General features: G+C 55.3%; 2 protein-coding genes across 3 annotated transcripts; one reads left to right on the top strand and one right to left on the bottom strand.

Annotated features, from left to right (window-relative positions):
• The first annotated feature begins 1,526 nt into the window (after window positions 1-1,526).
• Window positions 1,527-5,931, top strand: TESK1 (testis associated actin remodelling kinase 1). 2 transcript variants are annotated; one of them, XM_004047998.5, is made up of 10 exons: window positions 1,527-1,745; window positions 1,882-2,003; window positions 2,135-2,183; window positions 2,733-2,879; window positions 3,223-3,305; window positions 3,477-3,567; window positions 3,823-3,906; window positions 4,059-4,148; window positions 4,294-4,408; window positions 4,761-5,931. In XM_004047998.5, the coding sequence occupies exons 1-10, from the start codon at window positions 1,527-1,529 to the stop codon at window positions 5,639-5,641; spliced, it is 1,881 nt and encodes a 626-aa protein (XP_004048046.4). In that variant the 3' UTR covers window positions 5,642-5,931. The 2 variants fall into 2 exon arrangements, with proteins under 2 accessions (XP_004048046.4, XP_055207578.2); XM_055351603.2 differs by lacking the exons at window positions 1,527-1,745; window positions 3,223-3,305 and having other exon boundaries at window positions 1,906-2,003.
• A 76-nt stretch (window positions 5,932-6,007) lies between these two features.
• On the bottom strand, window positions 6,008-14,329 carry CD72 (CD72 molecule). The gene is made up of 9 exons (XM_019034141.4): window positions 14,124-14,329; window positions 13,916-14,023; window positions 13,078-13,149; window positions 12,503-12,592; window positions 11,846-12,181; window positions 8,740-8,885; window positions 7,691-7,806; window positions 6,487-6,638; window positions 6,008-6,198 (listed from the first exon to the last, which is right to left on the bottom strand). Exons 1-8 carry the CDS (start codon window positions 14,203-14,205, stop codon window positions 6,509-6,511), a joined length of 1,080 nt encoding a protein of 359 aa, XP_018889686.1. The 5' UTR covers window positions 14,206-14,329; the 3' UTR covers window positions 6,008-6,198; window positions 6,487-6,508.
• Window positions 14,330-14,538: the final 209 nt, after the last annotated feature.

The raw sequence follows: 14,538 nt of genomic DNA, 5'->3' as shown, positions 1-14,538 counted from the left end.
GCCGGGATCGCGTGTCACCACCCAACCCTAGCGATGATTGGCTATTTCGCCGAGGCCGGAGGAGGAGCCAGCGGCAGAACCGGAAGCGTCTGGTACGGCGAGTGCACGGAGTCCTGAGACTGCGTGCGCACCCAGGCACCGCGCCGACTTAAAGAGGCCAGTTGCAGCCCCTCCTCCGGCCTTAGGGGGCAGACCGTGTTCCTACGTGGAGGGCGGAACCCTCACACTGAGGAAGGCTGGCTCACACTGAGGGGAGGAGTCACCTTCAGAGGAGGGGTCACAGTGACTAGTGGAGTCCCTCGGAGGTGGGGTCTCACTGCGTGGGAGGAACACAGAGCAAGGGGGTGCAGCACTGAGGGGTTCTGACACACTGACGGTGGCAGTGCCACACTGGGGAAAAGTGCCCCCGAAAGGGAGGTGTCTCACTGAGGAAGGGAGGGGTCTCCGAGGGACAGCGTTCTTTGAGGGGGGTGGGATCTTGCGGAAGGACGGGCTTCCCTGCAGGTGGAGGCTTCTCTCTTAGAGTCTTTTGGACAAAGTAGTAAGAGGGAGGTCCCGGCTGGGTGGTCACAGGGCGGAGGACCTGGACTCTCTTCTTTATTGGGAGGCGGCAGGATGAAGTGAGGAGGAGTCGGGGCTAAGCTGGGTACGGGCCGGCCAAAGGCTCCCTATAGCCCCGAGATATCACAACCTCCCGTGAAGGTAGAAGGTGTTAGGGAGGCCAGAGGTTCAAGGTGTCGGAGTCGAAGAGACCTGGGAAGTGGGCAGGCTGGGCCGGGGCGCAGGCCAGGAAGGTGGACAGGTTGCTAGGCTACCTCTGATTGCGGCTGGGCCTGAGGGGCCTACCTTTCTGCCCCGTTGGTCCCTAGAGCCCAGGAATCCGGCAGGTTTCTGAGCCCGACCCTCAACGGACAGTACCCAGGCAGGAGAGGGGACTCCCTGGGCAGCTAAGCTTTGCATGCGCACCATCAGCCCTTAATTCTCTCCCGTTATTCAAGCTCAGGCCGGAGCTTATTTGACCCGAGCGGCCCAGGGCATCGCGGCCGGAAAGCGGGGAGGCGGGGGTGCGCACCTGAGGGGGCGTGGCCGCGGCCGGGAGGCCGGGCTGGAAGGAGTTAAGCGGAGGCCCGGCCCAGCCCCGCCCCCGGCAGGCCGCGGAGCCTCAGCCCCGGCGGCTAAGCGGAGCAGCCGCCGCCCGCCCGCCCGCCCGCCTCCGCCCGCTGCAAGCCAACCCGCCGGCGCCCCGGAGCGCTGCCGCCACCGTCGCCGCCACCGTCACCGCCACCGCCCGGTCCAGGCCCAAGCCCAGGCCCTGCGCGGAGCGGAGCGGCGCGGCGTCCACCCGGGCCCAGCCAGCCGGCGCGGCGGGGGCGGGTCCAGGATCTTCGGCGGATCTTCCATTCTCGGGGCGGGAGCCGGAGTCCGGGCGCCCGGGATCGGGCTGGGCCCGCGCCCATGGCAAGCGCGGCCTGCCCGGGCCCTGGGGACCCTGCCATGTGAGGCAGGCCCGGGCTGGGGGCCCGGCCATGGCCGGGGAACGGCCCCCACTGCGGGGCCCTGGGCCCGGGCCTGGAGAGGTGCCGGGGGAGGGGCCCCCGGGGCCGGGGGGCACGGGCGGAGCCCCGGGCCGGGGCCGCCCCTCCTCCTACCGGGCTCTCCGCAGCGCCGTGTCTAGCCTGGCGCGTGTGGACGATTTTCACTGCGCGGAGAAGATCGGGGCCGGCTTCTTCTCTGAGGTCTACAAGGTAGGACGGGCAGAGGGGCGGGACCGAGCCTTCAACCAGAGGCTGAAACTAGGGGGCCGGGAGTGCGGGGAAGAGGGTCCAGACTCCGGCGACCCGCCCGACCTGCCCGGCCCTCGCCGGCTGCTCCTGTCCCCAGGTTCGGCACCGACAGTCAGGGCAAGTCATGGTGCTGAAGATGAACAAGCTCCCCAGTAACCGGGGCAACACACTACGGGAAGTGCAGCTGATGAACCGGCTCAGGCACCCCAACATCCTAAGGTGAGCGGCCCCAGTCTCTGGGCAGCTTGCTGGGCGGGAGAGAAAGGGAAAGATCCCGCGGGAAAAGTGGAACTGAGGAGGAGCTGAGGCCTTTAATAGCCTACCCTTCTATCTTCCCCATCCTCTTGCAGGTTCATGGGGGTCTGTGTGCACCAGGGACAGCTGCACGCTCTTACAGAGGTGAGGATAGGCCAGGAAGGAGGGATCCCCACCCCCCTTCACCCCCAAGGATAAAGGGAGTCAACAGGCCTGGTGGATCTACGGAGGACTAGGGAGAGGCAACAGGATCTCCTCCCAGGGGAGGCTTTCCTGAACTTCCCTTTAGGCAAACCACATATAAAAGGCCTCAACTGGTCTTATTCTCTGTATCCCCTAGAACAGTGCTGTCCAATAGAATTTTCTTCAGTGACGGAAATGTTCTCTATCTGTGCTGTCCAATACAGTAGCCACTAGCCACATGTGGTTAAATTTAAATTATTTTCATTGTTTATTTTTTGTGGGTCAACTTGATTAAATAAAAAATTTTTTAAATTATTTAAATTGTTGCACATGGCTAATGGCTATTGAGTTGAACGGGGCAATCCTAGAACATGGATGGGGGGGTCCTACAGCACAGTCTTACCCCTATGACCTCTGTGATCCTCCGGAGTGTCCCCTAGCGTGTAAGTGGGGGACCTAGAATACAGACTGAAGTCTGACATCTATTCCTATTCTCCTCCTATGCACCAGTATATGAATGGGGGGACATTGGAACAGCTGCTCAGCTCCCCTGAACCCCTATCCTGGCCGGTCAGGCTCCACCTGGCCCTGGACATTGCCCGAGGCCTGCGGTACCTGCACTCCAAAGGTGTATTTCACCGCGACCTCACATCCAAGGTAGGCTAGCAGGGTGGGTGGAGACATGAAAGAGGGTTTGAGACTATTAGGTTGTAACTGGCCTGTGGATGTTGGAATATGGATAACAGATATATTAGGATGTTGGAGTGGCAAGGCATTGGAGAATACTGGGGGACCAGGGTGAGGGGAGTGTTCGGAGGGACTGAGTAGCACCCTGTGTTTGGAGTGTTGGATGATGTTGCAATATTGAAGTGCTTTGAAAAACTGGGAGAGCAGAGAGGGTTGGAGTTATGCTGGAGTGACAGGGCTTTGGGTTATACACTGGGAGGCCAGGGAGCAGAAGGTGATGAGTGCGTGGGGATACTATGTGTGTGTGTGTCAGAACTGTCTAGTCCGACGGGAAGATCGAGGCTTCACCGCTGTCGTGGGTGACTTCGGGCTGGCTGAAAAGATTCCTGTGTATAGGTGAGATGAATGTCCCTGTTCCCCCCAAATCTCCCAGAGTGCCCCTATCTGATTCCCCAGAGCCCCAGCGATGTTTCCCTTGGGGAACGGAGGGAGTTCACCTCATCCCCTTTTGCCTGGGGTGGATGCCTGAATAGGATGTTTCTGACCACCCTGCCCCTGCCCCTGCAGGGAGGGGGCAAGGAAGGAGCCATTGGCCGTGGTGGGCTCCCCATACTGGATGGCTCCAGAGGTGTTACGGGGTGAGCTGTATGATGAGAAGGTGAGACATCAACCCTTCAGATCCCCAAGGCCTTCCGAGACCCTTGAGGTATTCTCATAAAGCCCCATCCATCCCCAAAACAACCCTACCAGATCTTCAGGAGTCCCCAAGATCCCTTTGCCCCTCACAGGCACCCTTCTAACACATGAAAACTGTCAAGATCCCCCACCCTCAACCAAATTCTGCTATATTCTGTCAAAATTCTGAAATGAAAACTGTTAATTCTTCCCCGACACTATTATCTCTGACCCCCAGGCTGATGTCTTTGCCTTCGGGATTGTCCTCTGTGAGCTCATCGCCCGAGTACCTGCAGACCCTGACTACCTACCACGCACTGAGGTGAATGTTTCTAGGTTTGCAAAGAAAGAACTCCAGACTAGCTGGCTCATAACCAAGGAGGATTCATTCCCTAGAGGTTGAGGTTCTGACTGGGGAGCAGAAGGAGAACCCAAGAAAAGCTGACTTGGAGGTCCCTCCTTCTGTCCCCACAGGACTTTGGCCTGGATGTGCCTGCTTTCCGAACTCTGGTGGGGGATGACTGCCCACTGCCTTTCTTGCTCCTGGCCATCCACTGCTGCAGCGTAAGAGCCTCACACTCCTTCCTGCCCCACCCTGCCCCCATCCATAAGCTGCCATGGCTGCCCTATGGGACCCAGGTGATGGGAGGAAACTCAGAGACCCTCTTTCGGAGCACTGAGTGAAGCTGTTCCCGTCTCTACCCATCAGCTGGAACCCAGCACCCGTGCCCCCTTCACCGAAATTACCCAGCACCTGGAATGGATCCTGGAGCAGCTGCCTGAGCCAGCCCCACTCACCAGGACTGCCCTGACACACAATCAGGGTAAGTGAGCCTGACCTTGACCCAGCTTGAGTCCTTTGGCCTTTGTCCTCCCTAGAACTCAGAGGTGACATGGGGGAGGCTAAGTATATTTATTAGTTGAAAAGGCTGGGGGTCGGACTGGGGTAGGGTGGGAGGACATCTCCAAGAAGACAGTTTCCTAATGCTAAAGCTTGAGGGAGAGGAGGGGAAAGAAGTAAAAGGGGCCTGGAGATGACATCGCCCCTTTCCAAAGCACCAGGTGGGACTCCCTTTTTCAAGCTCTAGTCCCACCAGCCTCCTGGAGAGTAGTGAGGCCCTCAAGGAGCTGTGATCAAATGCTGAGGACAGTGATTCCAGACTTCTCTGTCTACAGGCTCTGTTGCAAGAGGGGGTCCCTCTGCCACGCTTCCCAGGCCAGATCCCCGGCTTTCCCGAAGCCGGTCAGACCTCTTCCTGCCCCCATCACCAGAATCACCCCCCAACTGGGGGGACAATCTGACTCGAGTCAACCCCTTCTCACTACGGGAAGACCTCAGGGGTGGCAAGATCAAGCTCTTGGACACACCCAGCAAGCCAGTCCTGCCTCTTGTGCCACCATCACCATTCCCATCCACTCAGCTGCCCTTAGTGACCACTCCGGAGACCCTGGTCCAGCCTGGGACACCTGCCCGCCGCTGCCGCTCACTACCCTCATCCCCTGAGCTCCCCCGCCGTATGGAGACAGCACTGCCAGGTCCTGGCCCTCCCCCCGTGGGCCCCTCGGCTGAAGAGAAGATGGAGTGCGAGGGCAGCAGCCCTGAGCCGGAACCTCCAGGACCAGCGCCCCAGCTGCCTCTGGCTGTGGCCACAGACAACTTCATCAGCACCTGTTCGTCGGCCTCCCAACCCTGGTCCCCTAGATCAGGACCCGTCCTCAATAACAATCCCCCAGCTGTGGTGGTGAACTCCCCACAAGGCTGGGCTGGGGAGCCCTGGAACCGGGCCCAGCATAGCCTGCCCCGGGCGGCAGCCCTGGAGCGGACAGAACCCTCGCCACCCCCTTCAGCTCCCCGGGAGCCCGATGAGGGGCTGCCCTGTCCTGGCTGCTGCCTCGGCCCCTTCAGCTTTGGCTTCCTGTCCATGTGCCCCCGCCCCACACCAGCTGTTGCCCGCTACCGCAACCTGAACTGTGAGGCGGGCAGTCTCCTCTGCCACCGAGGGCACCACGCCAAGCCACCCACACCCAGCCTGCAGCTGCCTGGGGCACGCTCTTAGCAGTGGAGCCTGTGGTCTCAGGCCTCCAACTTTGGCCTTCAGGACACCCTGTAAGAACAGAGCACACTTGCTGGACAGTGCCAGTTCCAGATGGGCTGACCGGCTCTTCTCCCCATGTAGGGGAGCCCCAGCATGGACTCAAGGGACAGAGCACTTCCAGTCGACCCCCGGCTCGCGTTCCCGTGGGGATCACTGAACCAGACACAGCATTGCTGACACATGAGACTAACACGTGCAATTATTTAAAAAGATTTCAATAAAACTGCCTGGCTGGCTCCGGGCCGCCCCTATCCGCTCAGCCCGTGCGCCCTCCTCCCCCACCCCATTCTACCATGGGAAGTTCTTGGGGGGAGGCCAAAGTCCCTTCTAGAGGTGGCTTCACCCTTTTCCCAGGAACAGTCCAGTTTCAGGAAGAGGGAGCAGGCAGCAGGCTGGCTGGAAGTGTCAGGTGTGGGTCAGCTGGTGGCTGGGCACTGCCCAGAATGAAGGAGATGGTCTGAGGAACCCCAGGCCTCAGGTTAGGAAGGAGGGGCACAGGTTCTTGTTGGCATGAGTGTCTGGAAAAGTAAAGTATCAGTGAGCTCCACGGTTGACTTAACTGAACCCTCATCCCACTTACCCCATCTCCTCCTCAGCTCTCGACAGCCACACCACCAGCCTCCCGTAAGTTGTAGGCCTTACCTGTCCCTCCCTGCCCACCCCACCCTAACAGGCAGACCAAGCAACTGGAGGCTGTGGAGGAACTTTCATCCCAGGTACAAGTTTTCTCTCGGGCCCCTGGGCCCCTGCTCTGAGTCCCTCTGCCCCTGGACTCCCCATGCCTCGGCCCCATCCCTCACTCTTACCAACTCAGTGCAAAGGACTGTCCTAATCTGGAAACCTGAAAGCTGTCATCTCACAGATGTAGGGAAGGGAACTTCTACATGACTCTGACTCCAGTGTCCACCATGACCAAGTTTTATGTACCTTGTTACATTTTGAGCTTTGAGCATAAGTCCTAAAAAGTAGTAAGGTAGAGCTGGGATATGCTCTGGACATATCCCACCCTCCCTTCTCTCCCCTTCCCCTGCATAAAACCTAAATCCTAACTCACCCTGCCTGCCTAAGGCCACATCTGGGCATGGTTCAGGACAGATGTCTGGAGTTCAACTGAAACAGGCTTTAGAACCAGCAGAGGGAAAAATCACTCGAGGTCTTAAAGATGGGAAGGCCAGGCTGGGCACGGTGGCTCACGCCTGCAATCCCGGCACTTTGGGAGGCCAAGGCGGGCAGATCACAAGGTCAGGACATCGAGACCATCCTGACTAACACGGTGAAACCCCGTCTCTACTAAAAATACAAAAAATTAGCCAGGCATGGCGGCGTGCGCCTGTAGTCCCAGCTGCTAGGGAGGCTGAGGCAGGAGAATGGTGTGAACCCCTGAGGCGGAGCTTGCAGTGAGCTGAGATTGCACCACTGCACTCCAGTCTGGGCGACAGAGCGAGACTCCATCTCAAAAAAAAAAAAAAAAGATGGGAAGGCCAATTGAGGAACATAAGGAGGTTGCCACCCTGTTTCAGGGTCCCTAGGGTTGATCCTCAATGGTACCCCACTGCTGTCTTGATCACAGTGAAGTGGAGCTTCGATGGTACCCCCGCTGCTCCCTTGCTTACTTCACTGAGGCAGCTCTAGTGCCCCAAGTGGCCGCTACTGAGAAAGTACAACCTCAGTTTGGGTGGCCTTGTGGAAGGATGGAGAAACGCTGCTGTTATCAGCTGTGGAGCCTTAACTAAATCCTTAATGTCTCCCCCTAAAAGATAGCGTAGGTCCCAACCTAGTAGTTACTGAAACAAAAAAGTATGTGCCAGGGACTTCTAGGTGGAAATAGAATGGAGAATAAGATTGCCCTAAGAAGTTATTAATCAAATAGAGGAAACAGACAAATAGGCAATTACAGTGTTGATTTATGGGAGAGTTCTGAGGGGACCAGGTGGGAAGGAAATCTGATTACCATGTCTTTATGGAGGGGATTATGGAGTTGAAAATACCCAGAAGTCCTAACAAACTTACCTAGTGCGTTGTGTATCATCAGTCAACTTCCAATCCTTGTTAGAGCTGAGGCCAGTCCAATATGAATTCCCTGAACCACCATTTGGCAACAGTGAATTTAAGAAGTAGTAAGAGTGCTGAGGGGAGATTCAGAGAGACCAGAGATACATGGAGAGTGATGAGAAATATGGAAGAAAATGCACACCCTAGGGAGGCCTCAGCTTTGGCAAGGGGGCTGTATATAAGACAGCTCTTTGGTAACTTGTCCCTGAATCCATCAAGTGCCACCCTGCAGATGCAGGCTCACTGCTAAATTTGCCTTCCAGCTGAGTAAGAATCTCTGCCAGCCTTTGGAGGGGAGTCATTCTGTGTGCTGTTCTGGCCCCAAGGAACTAATCCCTACAATCCAGCCCACCAGGTGTGGGACCTCTCTGCCTGAGAGGCCACAAGAGTCCAGGAACCTGTCAAGCAGCCCAGGGAGCTGACCAGCAAGCTGAGATGAGATACACATTAAAGTAGAGGCCAGGCGCAGTGGTTCACACCTATAATCCCAGCACTTTGGGAGACTGAAGCAGGTGGATCACCTGAGGCCAGGAGTTAGAGACCAGCCTGACCAATATGGTGAAACCCCGACTCTATTAAAAATACAAAAATTAGCTGGGCGTGGTGGCATGTGACTGTAGTCCCAGCTACTCAGGAGGCTGAGACAGGAGAATTGCATGAACCCAGGAGGCGGAGGTTGCAGTGAGCTGAGATTATGCAAGTGCACTCCAGCCTGGGTGACAGAGTGAGACTCTGTCTCAAAAAAAAAAAAAAATGTAGATATGGTTCCTAAGTTTCCATTCTCATGCCAACTCTAATCAGTTACTAGGGGCTGCCTGGACCACTGTGCTGAGAAGATGCAGAGGTTGTTTCCAAGCTCAGAGGTCAAGAGTATTGTGATTCTCAGTTTCTTCCATGGAAAAGGAATGGCCACCCCAGCCATGTGTGCACTGCCATTCCTGACTTGATGACATATGTCCCTTTACCTAATAGTACCCACTGCAGTCTGTGAGTAAGGATATGCTTACTGGTTGTTGATAAATTTCACTGAATGTGGCCAGCTTGGAAGACAGAGTTTCACATTGTTTTTGGCTCTCCTGCCAATTTTTTGAAGTAAGTGAGATGTAAAAGCAGCTTTTCTGATGCATTATCCATCCCGACAGACAGCAGGTGTCTAAAAAGCAGAAAGAGTGTGATAGCAGCAACAGTTGGGATGAAAGTGACTACTCAGCAATCTTTTGCTAACAATATTCCCCTAGAGCTAATCTCAGCACCTTCATGGACTTCTATGATCTTTGCAATCTTTCTTTCTTTTGCATCCCCTGGAAACACCATACCTGTCCTTACTTAGTAAAAAGACTTTAACATTCAACAACATTACTTCTTAGCAATCTGGGAGGTCTGTCTTAATAGGGCTGATTTTATTACCCCAATTTCTGAACAATTGCAGTCCACCCTGACACTTTACCTAACATCTCTTGGGCCCATCTCCTCCACTCCCTAAAGCACCCCTCACTGCACATCCTCCACTCCTCCAGCACTGGCCCCCTCCTTCCCTCTCCAATTTCCTACAAGCAGAAAATTTTGGGTCTTGTTTTGCAGAAACTGAGCTCTCTCCTTTTCCCTCCTCTCCACCTCAAAATTTCTCTTCTCTGTTCTTCTTTTCCTGACTATCCATAAGAAATAAATATCCCTCTTTCTTCAACATCCTACATCCCAATGTGCACTTCTGATCCCAGGCCACCTCTCTCCATTGCTTTGTTCCATCAGTCCTACCTTCATCACTCAAAAATCATTCCCTCTCCACTAGCTCCCTCTTTTCTCTCTACATATCCTCATGTCCCCACCCTGCTACTCCCTTGAGCTACTGTCCTATGGCAACTTAAAGGAATAAAAAGAAATCCCTGCTGGGCACAATGGCTCACTTCTGTAATCCCAGCACTTTGGGAGGCCGAGGCGGGGTGGATCACCTGAAGTCAGGAGTTCAAGACCAGCCTGGTCAACATGGCGAAACCCCACCTCTACTAAAAATACCAAAAAATACCCAGGCACCATGGCGCATGCCTATAATCCCAGTTACTCGGGAGGCTGAGGCAAAAGGATCGCTTGAATCCAGGAGGCAGAGGTTGCAGTGAGCCCAGATCACGCCACTGCACTCCAGCCTGGGAGTGCACTTCAGTCTCACAGAGTGAGACTCCGCCTCAAAAAAAAAAAAAAAAAAAAAGAAATCTGTATGGCCAAATGGAAGAGGGTGAGGAGATAAGTGGCACACTGAAAGGTAGGCAGGGGTGATGGAAGCCATGTTAAGGATTTTTATTTTTATATTATGAGGAAGAGAAAGTCAGTGTAGGGTTTTACATAGAGGAATTTTGTTCACTAGCTATATCCCAAGTGCCTGGGCACAGTGCTAGAACATATTGTATGTTATGTATTCCGTAACTGTTTATGTAATCAATTAACTGAAATGCTCTAGATTGGGTGACATGATCAGATTTTTGTTTGTAAAAGATTACCCTGGCTCCAATATGAAGAATGGACTGCAGGGAGAGGAGTGAGTAGGAAAAACATTTAGAAAGCTGTTTCAGATATCCTTGCAAAAGATGAGGATGGGCAAAAATCCAAATGGATATATGGACTTGGTGATGGATAGTGAAGGGAATTCCTCTCTGAAAGAGTGGAAGATGAGGACATCTGCTGAAAGTGAGGGAGAAGGAGTTACTATGGAGAGCAAGCTGACCACTGCAGAGGTTGCCAGGCAGTGCTGAGAGACTAGAGTCTCAGTGGCACTGAGCAGAATGATTCCACAATTTGTCACACCTTGGTGCTGACCATGGGCAGTTGGGTTCATCCAGAGTTCAAATTTTGCCCATCAGGTACACTAGAAGGATAATGGAACAAAGAAGTGAGTGAACCAGGTGCGGTGGCTCACGACTGTAATCTCAGCACTTTGGGAGGCTGAGGCAGGAGGATCGCCCAGGAGTTCGATACCGGCCAGGGAAACATAGTGAGACCTTGTCTCTATTTAAAAAAATAAGTGAGTAGTTGAAGTGATGGGCTCCAAACCCATGATAGGTAGGGAGAGAAGTGTGGACAGGAGACAGCTGATGGGAAGGGAGAAAAAGGGGAATCAGTTGATTGGAGGCCTGGACTGATGGGAAGGGAGAAAAAGGGGAGTCAGCAGATTGGAGGCCTCGATGAGATCAAAAAAGTGTGGGGAAAACCTGCAGGAGTGGTGGGCAGCTGTGATCAGAGTGGAAGTCTGAAACCATCCTTTTGCCGGAAGAGCAATTTGGGAGGTAGAGGTCTAACATGCTGCTAAGAGAATGGGCAGCCCTGGCATGGAACTGATGGTCACAGAGGGTAAGGTTAAGGAAATAAGGGCAAGGGGTGTCTGCACATAATCTTGCTGTCTTATGCCTGGGGAGATCACCCAGATGACCCCCAAGCTAGACAGAGCCTAAACCTGATCATAGCCCAAAAACACCCCAGTCCCCTTGGGCCTGGCACCTTGCCTAGACCCTCAGCCTGTTTTGATACAGCCTTGCCTCTTTTATGTGTCCCTTTCCCCATCTCCACCTACTGGCTGGGGTCCTGCTTTCAAAATGAATGGACACCCCATCCTAGTTCCCTACACCACAACTCCCAGCTCCACCTCACTGTGAGTGCTGAGCGCCTCACTGCCTTGCCCCACCACCAGGTTGCACTCCATGTCAGCCAGTAAGTCTTACCCTTTGGGGAGATCTCAGCTATAACAAAAATTAATTAAAAATGAGGTCCCTGTCTTTAGAAAGATGTGCAAACCGCCAAGTTCACATCCAAATTTGGGGGCATTCCCAGATCCTTGTCACTGATATCAACCGGAAGAAACCTTGGACAGTGTGATTTGGACTGCTGGCTGCCATCCTCCTCTCCCCTACAGGATGAGCCTTGGAGCTGGGTGCGTCCCCCTAAATCTAGTATGCAGCTTGGTCCTTCTCTCTGTTGGCCAAGGCTGAACAGCTCATGTCAGCCACCACTCTGGTTCACTGCCCCTTTCCTGAACACCTCACAGGCCCCTGGGTGATAGACTCCTGCCACTAGTATCTCCTTGCTCCAATCCATCCCTCCCTTCTCTCCTCTCCCCAGAGCGGATACCTGCTGAGCCACATGTGAAGAAGGGCTTCAGTCTGTTCTCCATATTGCTCAGCTTCTGCTCCAAGGCCCTCCTCTGTTGCTCCTCACTTTGCAAGGTCTCCTTCGTCTTCTGTCTGTCTGCCTGGCAGGCCTGTAGCTGCCCTTCGGCCGCCTGATGAGCCCTCTGTTCCACCTGTAGTGCTTCCTGACTCTGCGCCAGCTCTCTCCTGGACCCCTGCAGATCCTCTGCACTCTGTCCCAGCTGCGTTATCTTGAGGCGGAGCTGCTGCCTCAGGCTGCTGTTAGTGACTTCCAGAACCCTGTTCGTCTGCTGGAGCTGCTGAGACACCTGCAGATCTGTTTGGCCACAGAGATTTGGTGGATGTCTTCTCCAGCCCTGACCTAGTGCCCTGAGACTGCAGCATCAGCCCTTTTTCTGCTTCTTGCAACTTTTTGCATCACAGGCTGAAATACAAGATTTGACTGACTAAAGCGTAAGGAGGTACTGGATTAGGTGAGGACAATTCAGGAAGACAACAGCCCTGGCTGGAAACCAAACCCAAAGCTAAGGAGGTGGTGGTAGTGACTATGATCCCTGCTGAGGAAGATCAGCTTTGGGGCGAGAGTCGGGACGTAAGCCGTTCGGTTTAAGTGGGAAGTAGGGACAGCCTTACTCACAGCGCACTCCCAGGCAGATGGCGGCCACTCCTAACAGCAGGCAGGTGAGGAGCAGGCCGAGCAGGAGGTATCGCAGGCAGGCTGTGCGGCCTTAGGGGGACAGTGGGATGGATGAGGGCAGTCAGCCCCCGTAAAGAATGTAGAGAGGAAGGGACAGGTCCGTGGGGGAGACCCCTGGGGAAGGCATCCCTAAGAGGAGGGCGGTGCAGAGCTGAGGGGGCAAGCATGGTGGTTTCTGTTGGGTAGCGGGGTGTTTCGCAGGTAGGGGAGAGGGTGTTCCAGAATCAGTGCTGGTGAGGACTCGGGGGCGTTACCTGGGAGAAGGGGAAGGAAATATCAGACGGAGAGAGGGGAAGGGGGGCAGGTAGGTGAATTGGGACCATCCGCAGGGGGGCGGTGCACGTCGGATTCAGGCGCACCGGATGAAGGTGAATGTGGCACGGCAGCCCGGGCGGTCGGAAGGACTGCGCCCGCGTTCATCCCGGAAAGAGCTGCACCCCGCGGGGCCCAGCGCCATCCGCAGCCGGGACAGGCGCGAGCACGTGGCCCCGCGGCTGCCCCGCACAGGCACTCACAGGGGAGAATCCGCCCGACAGCTGGTGACGTCTCGGCTCTCCAGGACGCAGTTGGCTGCTCCGACTTGACCGCTGTCAAGGGAAGCATCCAGTGTGATACCGGAAGCCCCGAGTATTGCCCCTTCTCCTCCTGCGCACCCGCTTCGCCCTCGCCACTGGGAAACTCCAGTCTGCCCTACTTTGCCCGCTAGAGTTGCTCTGGGACACAGTGTCACTCTCCTGAGTTCCTCCTCTGCCCGGGACTCTCTCGGCTTCCTCCTGGGTCTCACTGTATCTTTTCCCGGGACCCCCTCATCTCTCCTAGTTCTCCCTTTATCGTTTCCTCAGAGGCCCCTTATCTGTCGGCTCCAAACCCTCTCCCCCTTTGCTCTCATCCATCTCCCATCACCTCTTTTCCCTCCCATGGCTCCCCGTTTCCCATTAGAACTCATCCTCCACAGGGCTGCCCTATCCCTCCGCAGCCCTTATCTCCCCGACAGGGGTCTCTACCTTGCCGGAGGAATCTTTCTTCCTCCCCTGGCTCCCATTTATCCTGTTCCTATTCTTCTGTTTCCTAAGAACCGCCCTCCTCCTTTCCCCAGGGTATTGTGCTCTCAAGAATACTGTGGGCCATGGCGTGGGGGCGCACGCCTGCAATCCCAACACTTTGGGAGGCCAGGGCAGGAGGATCACTTGAGCCCAGGAGGTCGAGGCTGCAGTGAGCCATGATCACACCACTGCACTCCAGCCTGAGTGACAGAACAAGACCCTGTCTCAAGAACAACAACAAAAACATTATGGACTCCCCAGCTCAAGACACAGCCCCCCAACAAACACACATCCCCCAGGCTCTCCAGACCTGCTTTGTTCCCTAGTACAGAAGAAGCCAAGCTTGAGGGCCCCCCTGGGACTGCGGGCACTTGAACATTCTCATAGGTGATTTCCCCATCATCATCAGCCCCTGGGTCTGGAGAGAAGAGAAAAGGGACCAAGGTGGGATTTGGGAATGGGATCTGTGGGGCGGGAAGTGGGGATGCAGGATCAAGGGGAGGCCTCATCCCCCTTACCCTGTCCTAACCGGCTGGAGATGCTCTTCTTCAGGGGAGCCTTCGCAAACCTCAGATCTGCATAGGTGATGGCCTCAGCCATGGTCCTGAGCAGCTCTGCCCCCACTCGTCTTCCCTGTCATCCACTGTCCTCCCTTGCCTCTCTTGTCTCTGTCCGTTTACAACTAGGCTCTGTGTTCCCTCTGTGACTGCACGGCTTAGCAATTGGCCCTGTGACTTCCAGTCACAAAAGAGGAAGGTGTTAGCAAGTCTCAAACAGATGGGCTCAATGAAGCAGAAGGCATCCCTGGGCCAGGGCCAGAGGGGCCACGGAGGGGACACTGAGGTCCAGAACACAGGGGTAGGGGATGGGCCTGTCCCCATGTCCTCCCTGTGCTTCCTCTCCATGCATCTTAAACCCATATGGGCCATGCTG

Source organism: Gorilla gorilla, chromosome 13 (assembly GCF_029281585.2).
Source record: "Gorilla gorilla gorilla isolate KB3781 chromosome 13, NHGRI_mGorGor1-v2.1_pri, whole genome shotgun sequence".
In the NCBI taxonomy this organism is placed as follows: domain Eukaryota; kingdom Metazoa; phylum Chordata; class Mammalia; order Primates; family Hominidae; genus Gorilla; species Gorilla gorilla.
Note: the sequence above shows the minus strand (reverse complement) of the source record. Positions and strands in the feature narration are given on the sequence as shown.